Here is a 16,925-nt window from a genome sequence, read left to right on the forward strand (position 1 = left end):
GTCTCTCTAAGATATGAGAGAAACACCTCTGGAGAACCAATGACACACACACACACACACACACACACACACACACACACACACACACACACACACCTCACACGCCAGAACACATCACACCTCTTCTCTCTCTCCCTCAGCACTGAGCTGATATAAATAGCACTCCTCTGCTTCTCCAAAAGATCTCCTCCGCACCTCTCCCTCCTTCTCCTCAAACCTTTCCCTTATATATCTCTCCTAACCCTTCCCTCCCCATACAGCAGAGATTCCAGACAGCGGTGCTCCCTCAGCTCTGCCTTATCACTAACACTGCCAAATGCCAGGCCTGTCCATCACTGAGCAAACGCTCCACCACCCCCACTGCATCATGGGAAGGGCTGTGGATGTGTACAAGCATGTTTGATTATGAGGCTCGCGTGTCCGTGCTTGTATGCAAGTGGTTGTGAGGTTTCATGTAAACACACAGAAATGGAAATTAAAAAGCTCTTAAGCACAATAAATAATCTAAATCTCCACCTCGTGCCACATGACTCATTGATGAAAAACTGATATCTGAGCACGTTATAATTAATATCACCATTACTAGTGCTCATACTGAAGATTAGAGATTTGAAGAAACCACTAATAATTAGCGATGCACCAATATTCAAATACTGGCTGTCACCAATAAGTTGTTAATTATTTTCATCTTATGACCGATAGCATATAAATGGCCAATATTAAAATTCTACAAAAATTCTGTACGATTATATAAAATATTTTCTCAAATAAGCTACAAATAAAAACGCATCTTAATAAAAGCATAAATGCTACAGTCTTGTTTTTTTAAGCATCACAACATTGTAATGTACAGTGGGAAAATTCATATTCATTTTGAGATTTGCTAAAGATGATTATTAGTGTTTTTAAAGATAAACTTTAGGTTAGATGATGACAGCAAAGGGAATCTAAACATAACAATAAGAGAAATCACCATACATCATTAATTATCCAAAATCAGCCAATCCCGTTAAATAAAAAGAAAATTTAAAAACCCTCTAGAATTGGTGATAGCATGGTACGTATGGCAACTCGAATCGAGTGGATTGAGAATAACTTTTAATCTGGCGGACGACAAAATGGGGAAATAAATGAGAATGAAGGGAGGGACCATATCTAGGGAACAGAAAATCATAAAGACTTATTTTGACTTGTGCCAACAAGTAACCACCTAGCAACCATTAAAAACACTCAGAACTCCTTAGCAACTGCAAAGCAACGCCATAGCATAACGGCAGCAATATTTCCACAGGAGAGCACCACTCGCATTTTCTTCAGAACAAATCAAATCTAGTTGAACTTCAATGTTGCAGTATAGACACTATTGATAAAGAAGACTGATCTGTTTCCATAGGCCATCCACTTAAAATGGCTTAAGAAACTGATCAGAGAGAGAACATTGTAAATGTCCACATCGCATTTAACAAGTATAACACCTTCATGAACACACCACGGCCTGCAGTATGGAATGAATAAAGCAGCAAGCAGATGGATAGAGGTATGATAAAGAAAGAGGAGAAAGCTTAGCAAGGAAGAAAGAAATACAACAAAATATTTTAAAGAGGTACAGTCATTCAGAAGCACATAAAGAGTGAAAATCCCATTCATTCATTTTCTCTCTCTCATAGTCACAGTTAAATGTTTTGTAACACAGTTAATTGATAACCAGCAGCAACTGTTTCCATTGATTCGTTATGGGAGCCGTATTACAGAAACATCCAAACTCCAGATATTAGCTGTTTAGTAACTATTGGGGTCTCAATAACTTGAGATAGGAAGTGTAATACAGCTCCAGAAATGTCACTAGAGCTACTTTCCACTAACACTTAATATCCTGAGCCTCCATCTTACCGGTGAGGAATAATACTGTGTGGATAAAACAGAAGTTCAGAATGATCTCACACAGACAGCAGAGCTCCAGGCTGCTGTCAAGCCGCCCACAGCCACAGACAGACCCACCAGTAGCCCACGCGCACACAGAACGAGAGAGAGTGAATGAACGAATGGAGCGCAGGTGTGACAGGGTGATGAATGGAAAAGAAGGCAAGGAAGAGAATGAAACCAGCTGTGCTTACCTGAAAGAAACCAGGGGGCATGGGTCCGCCCGGCATGCCGTCGTTGGGGGGCATGTTGCCCATTACGGGGCTGGGGGCTGCTGCTGCACTCTGGGAAACAGACAAGAGAACAAGTTAGTACAGATATTAGACAACCCTCATACAATACTAATATTACACCAATGCTACTTTGATTTCGACGTGACATGATTTATAGTGCATTGTTTGGTTCATCAATAACAATATGGCATCAAAACACAGGCTTTTCAAAACCTGATGCTGATATTTGGGTTATGAGTGTTATGCAGTACAGTTACACGTCTCCATCATGTCCTCATATATTGTTTAAAAATTGTAAATGCAGAATTTGTAAAGATGAAATTCACATTAGTTAATTTTTTATCAAAATCGCCATTTTGACATGTGCAACATTAAAAACTAGCATTTATATTACATTTCTTTTTCATTTTCATTTTCTCTTCCAAATGTTTTAAACAAAAACTTGAAAGAGAATATTGTTTTAATTTGAAAAAAAAATTAAAGCGATTCATTTATTTTTATAGCTTATAATTTTGATAAAATAATAAATTTAGTTTAAATAATATTTACCAAAATAAAATACAAATTATTGACATTAATTATTCTCAATACTAATATATAGTAGTGCTGTCAAACAATTAATCATGATTAATCGCATCCAAAATGAAAGTTTTTGTTTGCATAATATATATCTATATATCTATATATGTGTACGGTGACCGTGATTTCACCAAGTACAACATGTTCCTGGATCAACATCCTTGTTAATCCTGGAACAGCATTCCAATTAACCAATCAGAACTGAGGGATAACTTTTCAGGAAATATCTGTATCGCATCCAAAATGAAGGTTTTTGTTTACATAATATGTGTGTTTACTGTGTATATTTATTATTGTATATAATACATTTAAATACAGGCACATGCATATATATATTTAAGAAAAATATGTTATGTTTATATATTAAATATATTTATATAAAATATAAGAATATAAATATATAAATGTATATACACATGTAAATATTTTCAAAATATATACTGTATATAAATATACACAGCACACAGACATATATTATGTACACAAAAACTTATTTTGGATGCGATTAATCACGATTAATCATTTGACAGCACTAATATATAGATTACTTCATAGATTTTATATGGAATATATACATGTTTTATGGAATATAAAAAAAGTTATATTTCAAATATATTCTACTCTTTTTAATTTTCAATTCATCAAAGAATTCTGAAAAAAAGAAAGATCACACTTTTCACAATAAAAAAATGTGCACAAAGCTAAAAATTCAGCTTTGCCATCATAGCAATACATGCCATTTTAAAATATATTTATTAAATGCTTACAGAACAGAAAACAGAAACGTTATTTTAAATTGTAATAATATTTATTGCATTTGTCAATCAAGTAAACGCTTTTAGGACAATGTTATTTACCCATGACACTAATAAAACAACCAAAGGCAGGAGAAGATATAAAACAACTGTCTTTAGAGACAAATTAGGGCTGCACGATTATGACAAAAATCATAATTGTCGATTATTTCCTTGAAATTGTAATTGCGATAATTAATTACGATTATCACAATTTACATTGAATGATGTTTAAACCATTTTTTATGCAACTGCATATTGTATTTTTATATGAAAATAAACAAGCTGAAAACACTAACTGAAAAACTTTTAGTGCTTTTCTATAGTATTAAGCCTCAAATGTCAACATCGGATTGGTTTCTTCTTTAAATTATAAAAAAAAAAAAATATATGAATGGTATTATAATGTCATTAGGGATGCACCGATATGAAAATTTTGGCCGATACCGATAACCGATTATTCTTTAGCATCTTAAGCACGCAGGATAACAGAAATGGACTTTGAACGATTAATTGCCGCTTTGAACGATTACGTAATTGTGGCATCCATAATTGTAATCGCGATTAGAAATTCGATTAATTGTGCAGCCCTAAGACAAATGCTTTAACAACAGTTGAGCAGACACAATACAACTCAGACTATAAAGAAACAGAATAGCAGAATTTGCTATTGCAGTTTGTGTAATTACAGCAAACAAATCTTTTAGCTGTACAACTTCGTTACACGGCTCTAAAACAGAGCAGAATGCTAAGTATCAGTGTGCATTTACACAAGTAAAATCACTCTCGGTAAACCCGCACATTCAACTCAAAGACACGAGACACGTTTATTTGCATCAGAAAAACGCCTGCACTACAGCTCGGCTCTTGTGTATCTGTGTACATACTTCCCCTGGTAAAAGGGGCATAAAACAAGCAAACAGAGCGAGAGGAGCCTCAAGTGGAATCTCCTGAGCTAGTGGAACGCTTAGAGACTGGGGCCCCTTTCCTCCGTTGGCCCCGTTCCCTCTTTCAAACCTCTTTAACATTCTGCTGCTGCTGGGGGCTTGTGTGCTTGCCAGTCTGCCCTGTTCTACCGGAGAGAGAGAAGATGGAAGGAGACGAGGCGCATTGTGCGAGTCAGTGTATGTGTGAGTGAAAACGAGAGGAAAAGAGACTAAACATGGAGGGAAAGGGGGGAAGATAAAGGAGAAAGTAAGAGAAAGAGAAAGAGAAGGAGGATTAAAGAGCAAGAGTTGGCAGTCGGCTCACACACTCCCTCCCCCTGCTGTAACTCAAACCTCTCTACAGCCGCCGTACAAACAGCTACGCCACCTCTGACCTCAAACACACACAATATGCTAATACACATATACACAAACTCACACAGTCTCTCTCTCACACACGCATGACCCAAGGGGTCAGTGGGTGGAGCTTATTGAGAACTACTCCTCCCATTTACTCCTGAAACACAAACACTGAGAAAGGCTGATTTATGGAATACTCAAAGATGTTGCTGATATAAAATGAAGCAACATTATAATGCGCTTTTTATCTTGCATTTAAGTTTTCTACCAATTAAGTCTACTTTAACAATCGCTCATTTGTTGTGCATTGCGCAAATATGATGTTGTCATACAATAACTTCAAGTAGCAAAACGGCTTCAAAAGTTGCCGTGTTTGATTCATTTCTATGAAGCAGTACAAATAATTCTAATTAAATTGGCCATTTAAATGAATCAAACTGAATCAATTCAAAACTATGATTCAGTGATTCAATTGCACCATGATTCAGATGTTAACAGAAGTCCCTGCAATATATTAAATATTGAAAATGATTTTGCTGGCAATATAACATTAAGCAACATTGTGATGATTTTAATGTGCTTTATATTAGGCCATTAAGTTTTTTTAAAGACCGTGTCACTAGACTAGTTTCACAATTCCTCCTTGTCTTGTTTCTCAAAAGCATGACAGTGCTAAGACAGTAATTCAAGCTTCAGTAGAAAAAAACGCTATAAGATTTGGCAAGTTCGATTCATTTTTGTGAATTACTTCAACCTGCCATTTTCAATTAATTAATTAAACACTATGATTCACTGATTTGTTTGCATCTTTCATTTTCAATAACGTTAAAGTCGGATGAAATGAAAATTCACTCTAAATTCTGGTGAAACGACAGACTTCTCTCTGGTAAATTATGTCTATAGTAGGAGATAAATTATTATCTCCTATTCTTTAGTTCACTTAAACTCCATCCCTTTCTTACAAACAACTACAAGCTCACATTCAGATCTGCCGCCATTCAAAAATAACCAATAAACTAAACCAAGTCCCACTAATAACTCTTTATAACTGGATGTACATCACAAAAAAAAAATGGAAGAAAAAAAATCAGTTGCTACTTCCGTTAAATTGTGACTTTTAAATTCAATTGCAAAAAGCACAATTAGATTGAGCAAGTTTAATTTATTTAAATTTGTTCTTTTTAATTCAAAACTATGATTTGTTTGCAATGTCAAAAATGTCAACAGAAGTCCACAGTCAGCAGAAAAGTGTCACACTTTTCTTCACTTAAATAATAAAATTAATTAAATAATTATATATTCTTGTGGGTAAGGAGTGTTGATCTTTTTTAGCTGTATTTTACCTATAAAATACACATTTTTGAAAATACATGCCAATAATAAAGAACTCATAAAAATATCAACAAAAAAAACAACTTTGACAAAAGGTTGAAAAACATCAAGATATAATCTTCTCAGCTTATATCGTCTAGCCGTAATACACACAAACACACTCAAGAGGCAGGCGAGAAGAAAGACTGAGGTAGAGTTTGCTCTTAAACACACACATTGTGATACTGGCGGCTGGTACTGATCCAATACTCAGAAGAGGTGAGTGTCTGTGAACAGGGTCTGGTTCACTGTTCCACCCTGAGATCTGTGGCTCTTATAGAGCTGTTATACAGCATCACCCCCTGTGCCACACACACACACGCTTGGTCCCCCCTTGCCAACCCAACCAATCCCAGCTAACACAGCAGTACAGGGGGGCGTGTGGTGAACCGTAACCCGGGGCGACCAGAGAGTATTAGTGCTCAGGCTCCAGCTCTTTTACGAGGAGAGAGAGAGAGAGAGAGAGAGAGACTGCGGTGGCTAGATATGGCTTCATACACACACGCTTAAACACACAAAGAGCTGTGTATACTGCGGACAGAGGGGAGGGACACCAGAACTGCAGTGTGTGTGTGTGTGTGTGTGTGTGTGTGTGAGTAAACTCAGTCCTGCGAGTAAGATGCGGCTCTGTTCAGGTGCATAAAGAGAGAGTGAGGAAAAGGGGGAGAAAGAGGCCGCCTTCGCCTTGTTGCCATGACAACTCCAACCTCAGCTCTCCCTCTACAGTGCCATTAAAACCCTCAGGCCGTCAATCATCTGCCAGTAGGGAGAGCGTGTGCATGTGTATGTGTGTGTGTGTGTGTGTGCATGCATGTGAGAACGGAGGGACCAAGCTTTTCAGCGCTCATCTCGTTTCTCACTGATTACTGCCATCATCTCATCAAGCCATTAAACAGCTGCTCATACACACTTCTACACCAGCCACTAAATAACAGTACTCATGTAAACATAAACATACACAACACACTCTCTCGGGTATTACGCTTCGGCACGGTACTCAATACCCGCTGCACAAGTAAACAAACACTCCAGCATGTTCGCATAAACACTAGGGGTTTACATCTCAACACCAGTTGCAAAACTAATATTCGACAACCAGTGCTTGACAAAATAGACACACATGGCTCTGATTAAAAAAAAAGTTTGTGTGTGAGGGGGGGTACCATGGTAAGAGTATCAGATAGAAATATCATGGTATTATACATAAAATAATTATAAAATATATATTAAATAATTATATATACATAAATACAAATATATTTTAGTGCTGTCAAACGATTAATCGCATCCAAAATAAGGTTTTGTTTACATAATGTTTACTGTGTATATTTATTATTATATACACACACACACACAGTATATTTTAAAAATATTTACATGTATTTATTTACATACATGTATTTATATAATTTATATTATATATAAATATATTTAATATATAAACATAACATATTTATCTGAAATACATACTGTACATTCATGTGTGTATTTATATATACATAATAAATATACACAGTACACACAAATATAATGTAAACAAACACTTCTTTTTGGATGCTATTAATCGCGATTAATCATTTGACAGCACTAATATATATATATATATAAAAATACAAAATATATAAGTTATTATATATATTTATATTTAAATATAATTACATATATCATACATACAGTGTTAAGATTGATTTATTCTACTCAACCCTAATTTAAAAATAACATTGTTTTCCTTCTCACATACTGATTGGCGATTGGAGACCAAAATTGTTCATGTGAGAATTTAAAACATACATTTTTGACTTAAGAAGTTCAATCCAGTACTTTGAGGTAAAATACTGCATTATTTTGAAGTTGCATGTAAATACTAGAGTTAAAAGGTGGAAAAACTGTAATTTTTATAAAAATAAATAAAAAAAATAATAATCTGCATTTCACAGAATATCATGGTGTTAACCATCATAGTAGTGTCCAAAAATGATGGTGTTGCTATGGCACCATGTCCAAAAACATCAAAGAACGGTAATACCTGTTTTTTTAATACCATGACACATTATGGTTTATTTATACATTTTTTGTGTCCTCAGGTTTCTTTGCAAACCAGTTACACACCACACTCCCACTCACAAACAAACAGCTCTTAAGAAACTAAGCTTGATAAAAACACTACCAAGGCTGCTTCTCTCACTCATTTACATTTCAAGCTGAAGTTCAGTCAATTAAAACTTCACATATCTAAATGTTATCGGGCCGAGTAGCGGGACCTGTGGCATCCCTGAATGACTTGCTCCTGTAAATACACTCTTCTTTGAGGACGGACCTCTAAGCGGCTGTACAGGTTATTAAAAATGATTCAGCGGGCAGAGTGCAAAGCAGGAGGTGAGGATCGGACCCTTCAGCTCGGTCCAGTGTCCTTAACCTTTCCACATCTGCTCCTCTCCAAATCACTCCTGATGGCATTCATATCCCAGCTTTTCTCTTAGTCCCGTGCGTCTCTCTTCCCTTTTGCTCTGTTCCCATCTCTCTCGTACTCTCCTGTGCTGCTGTAGTTGAGTCTATAAATATTAGCTGGAGAGACCTGCATGCATAATCAAGCTGCAGACAGATGTGTCGTTAACTGAATGGGAAAAGTGCGTGTGTAAGAAGGTGTGAAGGAAAGTGAAGTGAAAGTCAGTCGTGAGGTGAGGATAGTCCACTAACTAAAACGTATCCAAGCATTGAGCAACCAGAAACTTAAATCTGTCCTATGTATGTGAACAATAGTGCCTTTCGCACCGCGGGAACCTTTTCATAGTACCAGAACTAATTGTGGAACTACCCACTTTTTGGCATTTTCGCACCGCCGGAATTGGGTGCGATTTTAGTATATTGTGCCAAATTATTTCTCAAGTATGGAGAACAACGATAGATGGACGGACGCTGAAGTGCAGGCACTTGTAGCAAATGTAGCACTGCCAGTTGTCGTTGGAGATTCTTAGTCCTCCTTTCAATCGCTTTACGTATACGTCGACTTTCCATGTCCATTATTGTGAAACCCGCCAGACACAACAAAAACACAGCTCCGATCACAGTGTCCTCCATCCTCCTGTTGTTAACGTTGTTCTAATTTGTTTTCGTTGTTGAACGCCGGGCACAAATGACGTCGCTGTCGACCGGTACTACTCACTGTCGGTGCGAATTTAAATGGTACTTGAAATACATACTGTACATTCATGTGTGTATTTATATATACATAATAAATATACACAGTACACACAAATATAATGTAAACAAACACTTCTTTTTGGATGCTATTAATCGCGATTAATCATTTGACAGCACTAATATATATATATATATAAAAATACAAAATATATAAGTTATTATATATATTTATATTTAAATATAATTACATATATCATACATACAGTGTTAAGATTGATTTATTCTACTCAACCCTAATTTAAAAATAACATTGTTTTCCTTCTCACATACTGATTGGCGATTGGAGACCAAAATTGTTCATGTGAGAATTTAAAACATACATTTTTGACTTAAGAAGTTCAATCCAGTACTTTGAGGTAAAATACTGCATTATTTTGAAGTTGCATGTAAATACTAGAGTTAAAAGGTGGAAAAACTGTAATTTTTATAAAAATAAATAAAAAAAATAATAATCTGCATTTCACAGAATATCATGGTGTTAACCATCATAGTAGTGTCCAAAAATGATGGTGTTGCTATGGCACCATGTCCAAAAACATCAAAGAACGGTAATACCTGTTTTTTTAATACCATGACACATTATGGTTTATTTATACATTTTTTGTGTCCTCAGGTTTCTTTGCAAACCAGTTACACACCACACTCCCACTCACAAACAAACAGCTCTTAAGAAACTAAGCTTGATAAAAACACTACCAAGGCTGCTTCTCTCACTCATTTACATTTCAAGCTGAAGTTCAGTCAATTAAAACTTCACATATCTAAATGTTATCGGGCCGAGTAGCGGGACCTGTGGCATCCCTGAATGACTTGCTCCTGTAAATACACTCTTCTTTGAGGACGGACCTCTAAGCGGCTGTACAGGTTATTAAAAATGATTCAGCGGGCAGAGTGCAAAGCAGGAGGTGAGGATCGGACCCTTCAGCTCGGTCCAGTGTCCTTAACCTTTCCACATCTGCTCCTCTCCAAATCACTCCTGATGGCATTCATATCCCAGCTTTTCTCTTAGTCCCGTGCGTCTCTCTTCCCTTTTGCTCTGTTCCCATCTCTCTCGTACTCTCCTGTGCTGCTGTAGTTGAGTCTATAAATATTAGCTGGAGAGACCTGCATGCATAATCAAGCTGCAGACAGATGTGTCGTTAACTGAATGGGAAAAGTGCGTGTGTAAGAAGGTGTGAAGGAAAGTGAAGTGAAAGTCAGTCGTGAGGTGAGGATAGTCCACTAACTAAAACGTATCCAAGCATTGAGCAACCAGAAACTTAAATCTGTCCTATGTATGTGAACAATAGTGCCTTTCGCACCGCGGGAACCTTTTCATAGTACCAGAACTAATTGTGGAACTACCCACTTTTTGGCATTTTCGCACCGCCGGAATTGGGTGCGATTTTAGTATATTGTGCCAAATTATTTCTCAAGTATGGAGAACAACGATAGATGGACGGACGCTGAAGTGCAGGCACTTGTAGCAAATGTAGCACTGCCAGTTGTCGTTGGAGATTCTTAGTCCTCCTTTCAATCGCTTTACGTATACGTCGACTTTCCATGTCCATTATTGTGAAACCCGCCAGACACAACAAAAACACAGCTCCGATCACAGTGTCCTCCATCCTCCTGTTGTTAACGTTGTTCTAATTTGTTTTCGTTGTTGAACGCCGGGCACAAATGACGTCGCTGTCGACCGGTACTACTCACTGTCGGTGCGAATTTAAATGGTACTGGGAAATAGTTCACACAAAATCGTCCCAGTACTTTAGTACTGTACATTTAGTTCAGGAACTAAAGTGGTACGAAAGGCCCTTATGTGGGCCTAAAACCGGTTTCTACAGGTCATCTGTGCTAAAAATGTATCGGTGTAATGTTCCTTCTTTAGTCTGTTTAAAATGTTTGTTTGTGGATAGAAGTCACACTTGTAGCACCATGGCAATAAGAACAATAGTGCAATAAAAATCAGGGTAATCAGGGTTGCCAGGTCTGCATAACAAAACCACCCCCAACTGCAATCATGGCCAAAACTAGCCCAGTTGCATTCATAAAAATTGCAACAAAATCATATAACAGTATAAAAGTAGCCCGATTCCGTGGGAAAACCGCAGACTTGGCAACACTGGGGGGGAAATTAATGAGAGACACTAAACTAACATTAAATAACAATAAGCAATACATGTGTTACAGTATTTATAAAATGTTCTGTATCTAGTAAACTAAGATGAATAAAGTATTTTTCACTGTTAATTCATGTTAACTCATTTAGTTACATTTAATAACATTTATAATAAATAAATATGTATTATTTATTTATAAAATACATAAATGAACATAACATACACACACTGTAATTACATACAATGCTTTTCAAACTCATATTTAGTACGAGTTTGTGTTATATTTTGTGTTGTTGCTGCACTATGGTAAAAACCAGGAAAAAAAAGAAATAAAAGGGAAAAAGTAGCATTAACACTAACAACTAGTGACCAAAATCCTATAACTTGTGGATGTCCTTTAAAATATTTTAAAGGCTGAGAGAGACACCATCATCATCTTTACCGCTTTCATGTTCATCAGCACAAATACAATCCTCGCCAGCTTTATCAAATGGAAGCACATGCATCCCATACTGACGATCTTCTACAAAACGGTCGCTGACATATTACTTTATAATGTGATAACTGGACTAGTGACAGCAGGTTAACCAAAGCTGTCTTTCAGAGCCAAAGCACGTTCATCGGGTCATTACGTTCAGCTCACACCTGCGGCCTGGAAACTGTTTTAACGCAAACACACCGATACCCCCGAGCGTGTCCGTTCACATGAGCCACACATGCCGGTGAGCGCTGACCCACTCCACAGATAAGACACGGAGATAAACACCTGTGTGGGAAAACACACAGCAGATCCGTCTCAGCAAACTTAACTCCGGCGCTGTGAACTACTGCTAATGAGGCTAACGTGCTGAAGTGCTCTAACAGAACGAGAGAGAGAGAGAGAGAGAGAGAGAGAGAGAGAGAGAGATGCTGAAGTAGAGAGAGAGAGAGAGAGAGAATGAAAGAGGTGAAAGCCAGGCCTTGTAGCCTTTCATTAGGCCGGTGACAGCCCCACAGGGAGAATACTGTGTCACAGACCTCTGTGAAACAAAAGAAATGAGGGGACAGAATGGCTGCCAAGACCACACTGCTAATTGGAGATAATTAATGCCATTAATTAGGCACTGAGAGGGAGGGAGGGGTGGGGAGAGAAGCAGTTATGCAGAAGAGAAACCGGAGAGGGACAGAGAACATTACAGGGAGAGCACCGAGGAGTTTCTGGTGTGCGCTCACAGTGTCCGATTCCTCTGTGACCCGGGTAAGAGGAGTTCGACGACACCTTGGAGAGCACCTTTTGGCCTGCGGAAAATCCGCAATGCAAAATGAGGCAGTGCACTTTTAAACTCGTAGTTTCGGGGAGAGTTACAGGCAATGCCCCAGCTAAAAGATACAAGGCAGGACTGAAAGAAAGCATATTATGTACAGTAACACTGGAACTTGCTCCCTTAATCCACAGGCAACACTTGATGAATTTTCTACGGTGGATGTAATGTGAACTGCACCAACTGACACATAGATATGAATGGGGTTAAGATTCAAATAAAATACAGTTTCACATTTTTTGATAATTGTAATAATTTTTTTAATAATTTAATATATTTTTTTAATAATTTAATAATAAATATACACTTCAAAGGTTTAATTCAAAGTTTTAAGGTTAGATTTTTTTTTTACTTGCACACCAAGGATGCATTTTTAAAGGGGTCCTATTATGCTTTTTCACTTTTTCAACTTTAGTTAGTCTGTAATGTTGCTGTTTGAGCAAAAAAGATCTGCAAAGTTACAAAGCTCAAAGTCCACTTCAAAAGGAGATATTTTATTTAACAGAAATCCCTTTTCAAAAACCCCAAAACAAAATCAAGCGTTCAAGACTCTATAAAAGAGCATAATAGGACCCCTTTAATCAAAAATACAGTAAAACCAGCAATACTGTTATATATTTCTACAATTAAAAATAACTGTTTTTAATTTAAATATATCTTAAAATGCAATTTGTTACTATGATTGCACATGACAAAAAAATTTGACCCCATTGACTTTCACTGTATGGACAAAAATACATATCTTCTTTTGTGTTCTACAGAAGAAAGTCAGACAGAATGACATGAGGGTGAGTAAATGAAGACAGAACTTTCATTTTTGGGTGAGCAATCCCATCATTTCTTCATTTTAATGATTCTTTATTTTAATAAGCTGATTTTCATGCGCAAAAAAAAACTAAACAAATTTTTTTATCATTATCATTATTAAAAAGAGTTGTGTTGCTTAACACATTTGTGGAATACATAAGTTTTAATTTCTTTAAAAACAAACCCAAGATTCTGAACGGTAGTGTGTGATAAATTATCCATAATCAGAATTTTAAGTAAATATAAATAACTTTTATAAATAAGATCCATGCAGTGAACAAACCTGCCACAATTTTAAAGGTTTTAATACTAAAATCTAATTTATTAAATAATACAAAATGAATAAAAGTGCATGCAAACAAACTGGACAAAAATATAAATATAATATATATATATAAATATCAGATAAAAAGTTAAAATACTGGATTTGTGCACTTTTCTGTGTAAATGCACTTAATAGATCCACTCATGCGATTTATGTAGATAATATTAAATCAAATAACAGTGCCAAAAAAGAAGAAACCCGACTCAACTGCTCTCAATATCTTTTTACTTCACTAACTGAAAATGTGAAAAAAATATCTAATTAACTGAGAAGGCTAAATGTCACTATTATGATTACATTTTTTTTAATATTTATATCAAGATTTAACTTTCATAATGAAATAAATGAGCATGTTCAACAACTGCATCATTATCACAGTATTATTTCACAAGCATTTCAATTAACTACTAAAATTTCGGTATAGTGATACCCTATGCCATACTGAACCAAGGTATGACTGTGTCACTGTGAGAGGTAGAGAAAGGGAAGAAAAAGACAATAAACAAACAAAATTAAATCACTTTTTTTGCGATGAGATATTCTTCACCCATTCACTCACCACTGGCACAGTTGGCTGATGCAGGTGGTCAACTGGTAGAGATTTTCTCTACACTTGCTCACTTCAGCCTTGCTTGAACTTCGATGACCTCTCTATGACCAAAATAATTTGGACAGGCACATGTTTCGAGCGCCCGGTTTTGGTGCAGAACCTCCTGCGTGCTCCGAGCAAGCTTTCCACTAATGTCCTCAGCAGGGTGCGAGCACACAGGTCAGATAAACAACCGGCCACAACATCTCTTAATCCAGTGTAAAGCCGGATCTCAACCCGTAAAGAGTGCAAGAGCTCAGAGACTGGGCTGACAGGACAGCAGACACAAACATCTCAAGCTTTACAGAAGCTACTGGTGGTCTACGAAACTGCCTGCCTGTAATATAGCACTAAAAGCGAAAGGGGGCTCTCTGCAGCAAATACGCTTCCCTGCCTTTTAATTTCATGTAGTATGACCTGCCTGTAAATAAATTAAATTACCTCATTACTTGATATAATGGAATTATATTACTAAATAAAATAATTAATCAACAAGATTTATTTAAAGGGACAGTTCATCCAAAAATCAAACTTCTGTCATCATTTACTCACCCTCAAGTAATTTTTTTGTGAAACCCTGTATATGTATAACGGAATTCATTCAACGGCGTTACGTAATCAGGATACAAAAATCTAGTAACTGTAATCCGTTACGGTTACATCAAAAAACAGTATTCAGATTACAGTTAAATTTTATAAAATGTGGGAATACTATCAGGATTACATTTGTTTCATTGAAAATTAAATAAATGAGTATTTTGACATAACGCTATATATTTAGCACTGCTTCATCAGTTCCTGGTTCTGTTGACACGTTGACTCACGTGAGTCGCCTGCTGGTGCGTGCGCAAAAAACACCCATCTACAATTATTCTCCTCAAACGCGGGATGAGATGCTTCTACAGTAAATTAATTACGATGCTTCCTGCTGGGAAAAACATTTTCATGTCTGGAAATTTCCCAGTTATTTTGTTTTCAAAAAGAATAAAGGAAATAACATAGTTGTACAGCGTAAGCTATGCATGAAGACTCTTGCTTTAACAAAGGTTACTCAACCAACTTGAACATTTGCAGGTACGAGTCCGACTAGCATGGAAATCATCATTAGCTAAAATGTAGTGTTTGCTAGTGATTTAAAATTCCATGGTGTGCATGAGTGCAGTTGTCAGTTTTCTAGCGGAAAATGAGCCTGAAAATGTAGAAATTAACACAAAGTACAAGGAGAACAAAGACAAGTGTGTTTTGCCTACAGTCAAGCATGGTGGTGGGAGTGTCATGGTCTGGGGCTGCATGAGTGCTGCCGGCACTGGGGAGCCACAGTTCATTGAGGGAACCATGAATGCCAACATGTACTGTGACATATTGAAGCAGAGCATGATCCCCTCCCTTCGGAGACAGGGCCGCAGGGCAGTATTCCAACATGATAACGACCCCAAACACACCTCCAAGACGACCACTGCCTTGCTAAAGAAGCTGAGGGTAAAGGTGATGGATTGGCCAAGCATGTCTCCAGACCTGAACCCTATTGAGCATCTCAAGGTCTCTAACATCCACCAGCTCCGTGATGTCGTCATCTCTGGTGAACTCCATGCCCAAGAGGGTTAAGGCAGTGCTGGAAAATAATGGTGGGCGCACAAAATATTGACACTTTGGGCCCAATTTGGACATTTTCACTTAGGGGTGTACTCATTTTGTGGCCAACGGTTTAGACATTAATGGCTGTGTGTTGAGTTATTTTGAGTTATACAAGCTGTACACTCACTACTTTACATTGTAGCAAAGTGTAATTTCTTCAGTTTTGTCACATGAAAAGATATAATAAATATTTACAAAAATGTAAAGGGGGGGTCCTCACTTCTGTGAGATACTGTATATACATATACACAAAAAAAATTTATATAATATAATTTATATAATACAATAAAAAAAATAAAAATAAAAATATATATATATATACACACACAGTGGTGTGGAAAAGTGTTGGCCCCCTTCCTGATTTCTTTGCATGTTTGTCACACTTTAATGTTTCAATCATCAAACTAATTTAAATATTAGTAAAAGATAACACAAGTGAACACAACATGCCGTTTTTAAATGAAGGTTTTTATTATTAAGGGAAAACAATCCAAAACTACATGGCCCTGTGTGAAAAAGTGTTTGCCCCCTAAACCTATTAACTGGTTGTGCCACCCTTAGCAGCAACAACTGCAATCAAGCGTTTGCGATAACTTGCAATGAGTCTGTTACAGCGCTGTGGAGGAATTTTGGTCCACTCATCTGTGCAGAATTGTTGTAATTCAGCCACATTGGAGGGTTTTCGAGCATGAACCGCCTTTTTAAGGTCATGCCACAGCATCTCAATAGGATTCAGGTCAGGACTTTGACTAGGCCACTCCAAAGTCTTCATTTTGTTTTTC

General features: G+C 36.9%; 1 protein-coding gene across 1 annotated transcript in view; it reads right to left on the reverse strand.

The window, feature by feature from the left end:
• The window catches only part of LOC107602602 (single-stranded DNA-binding protein 3-like), an 83,470-nt gene that overhangs the window by 23,204 nt on the left and 43,341 nt on the right, over positions 1 to 16,925 (reverse strand). The window contains exon 5 of the mRNA XM_016295145.1: positions 2,115 to 2,204. Coding sequence (XP_016150631.1) covers positions 2,115 to 2,204 — 90 coding nt within the window. The remainder of the gene's footprint in view (positions 1 to 2,114; positions 2,205 to 16,925) is intronic.

Source organism: Sinocyclocheilus grahami, unplaced genomic scaffold (assembly GCF_001515645.1).
Source record: "Sinocyclocheilus grahami isolate Dianchi unplaced genomic scaffold, SAMN03320097.WGS_v1.1 scaffold331.1, whole genome shotgun sequence".
In the NCBI taxonomy this organism is placed as follows: domain Eukaryota; kingdom Metazoa; phylum Chordata; class Actinopteri; order Cypriniformes; family Cyprinidae; genus Sinocyclocheilus; species Sinocyclocheilus grahami.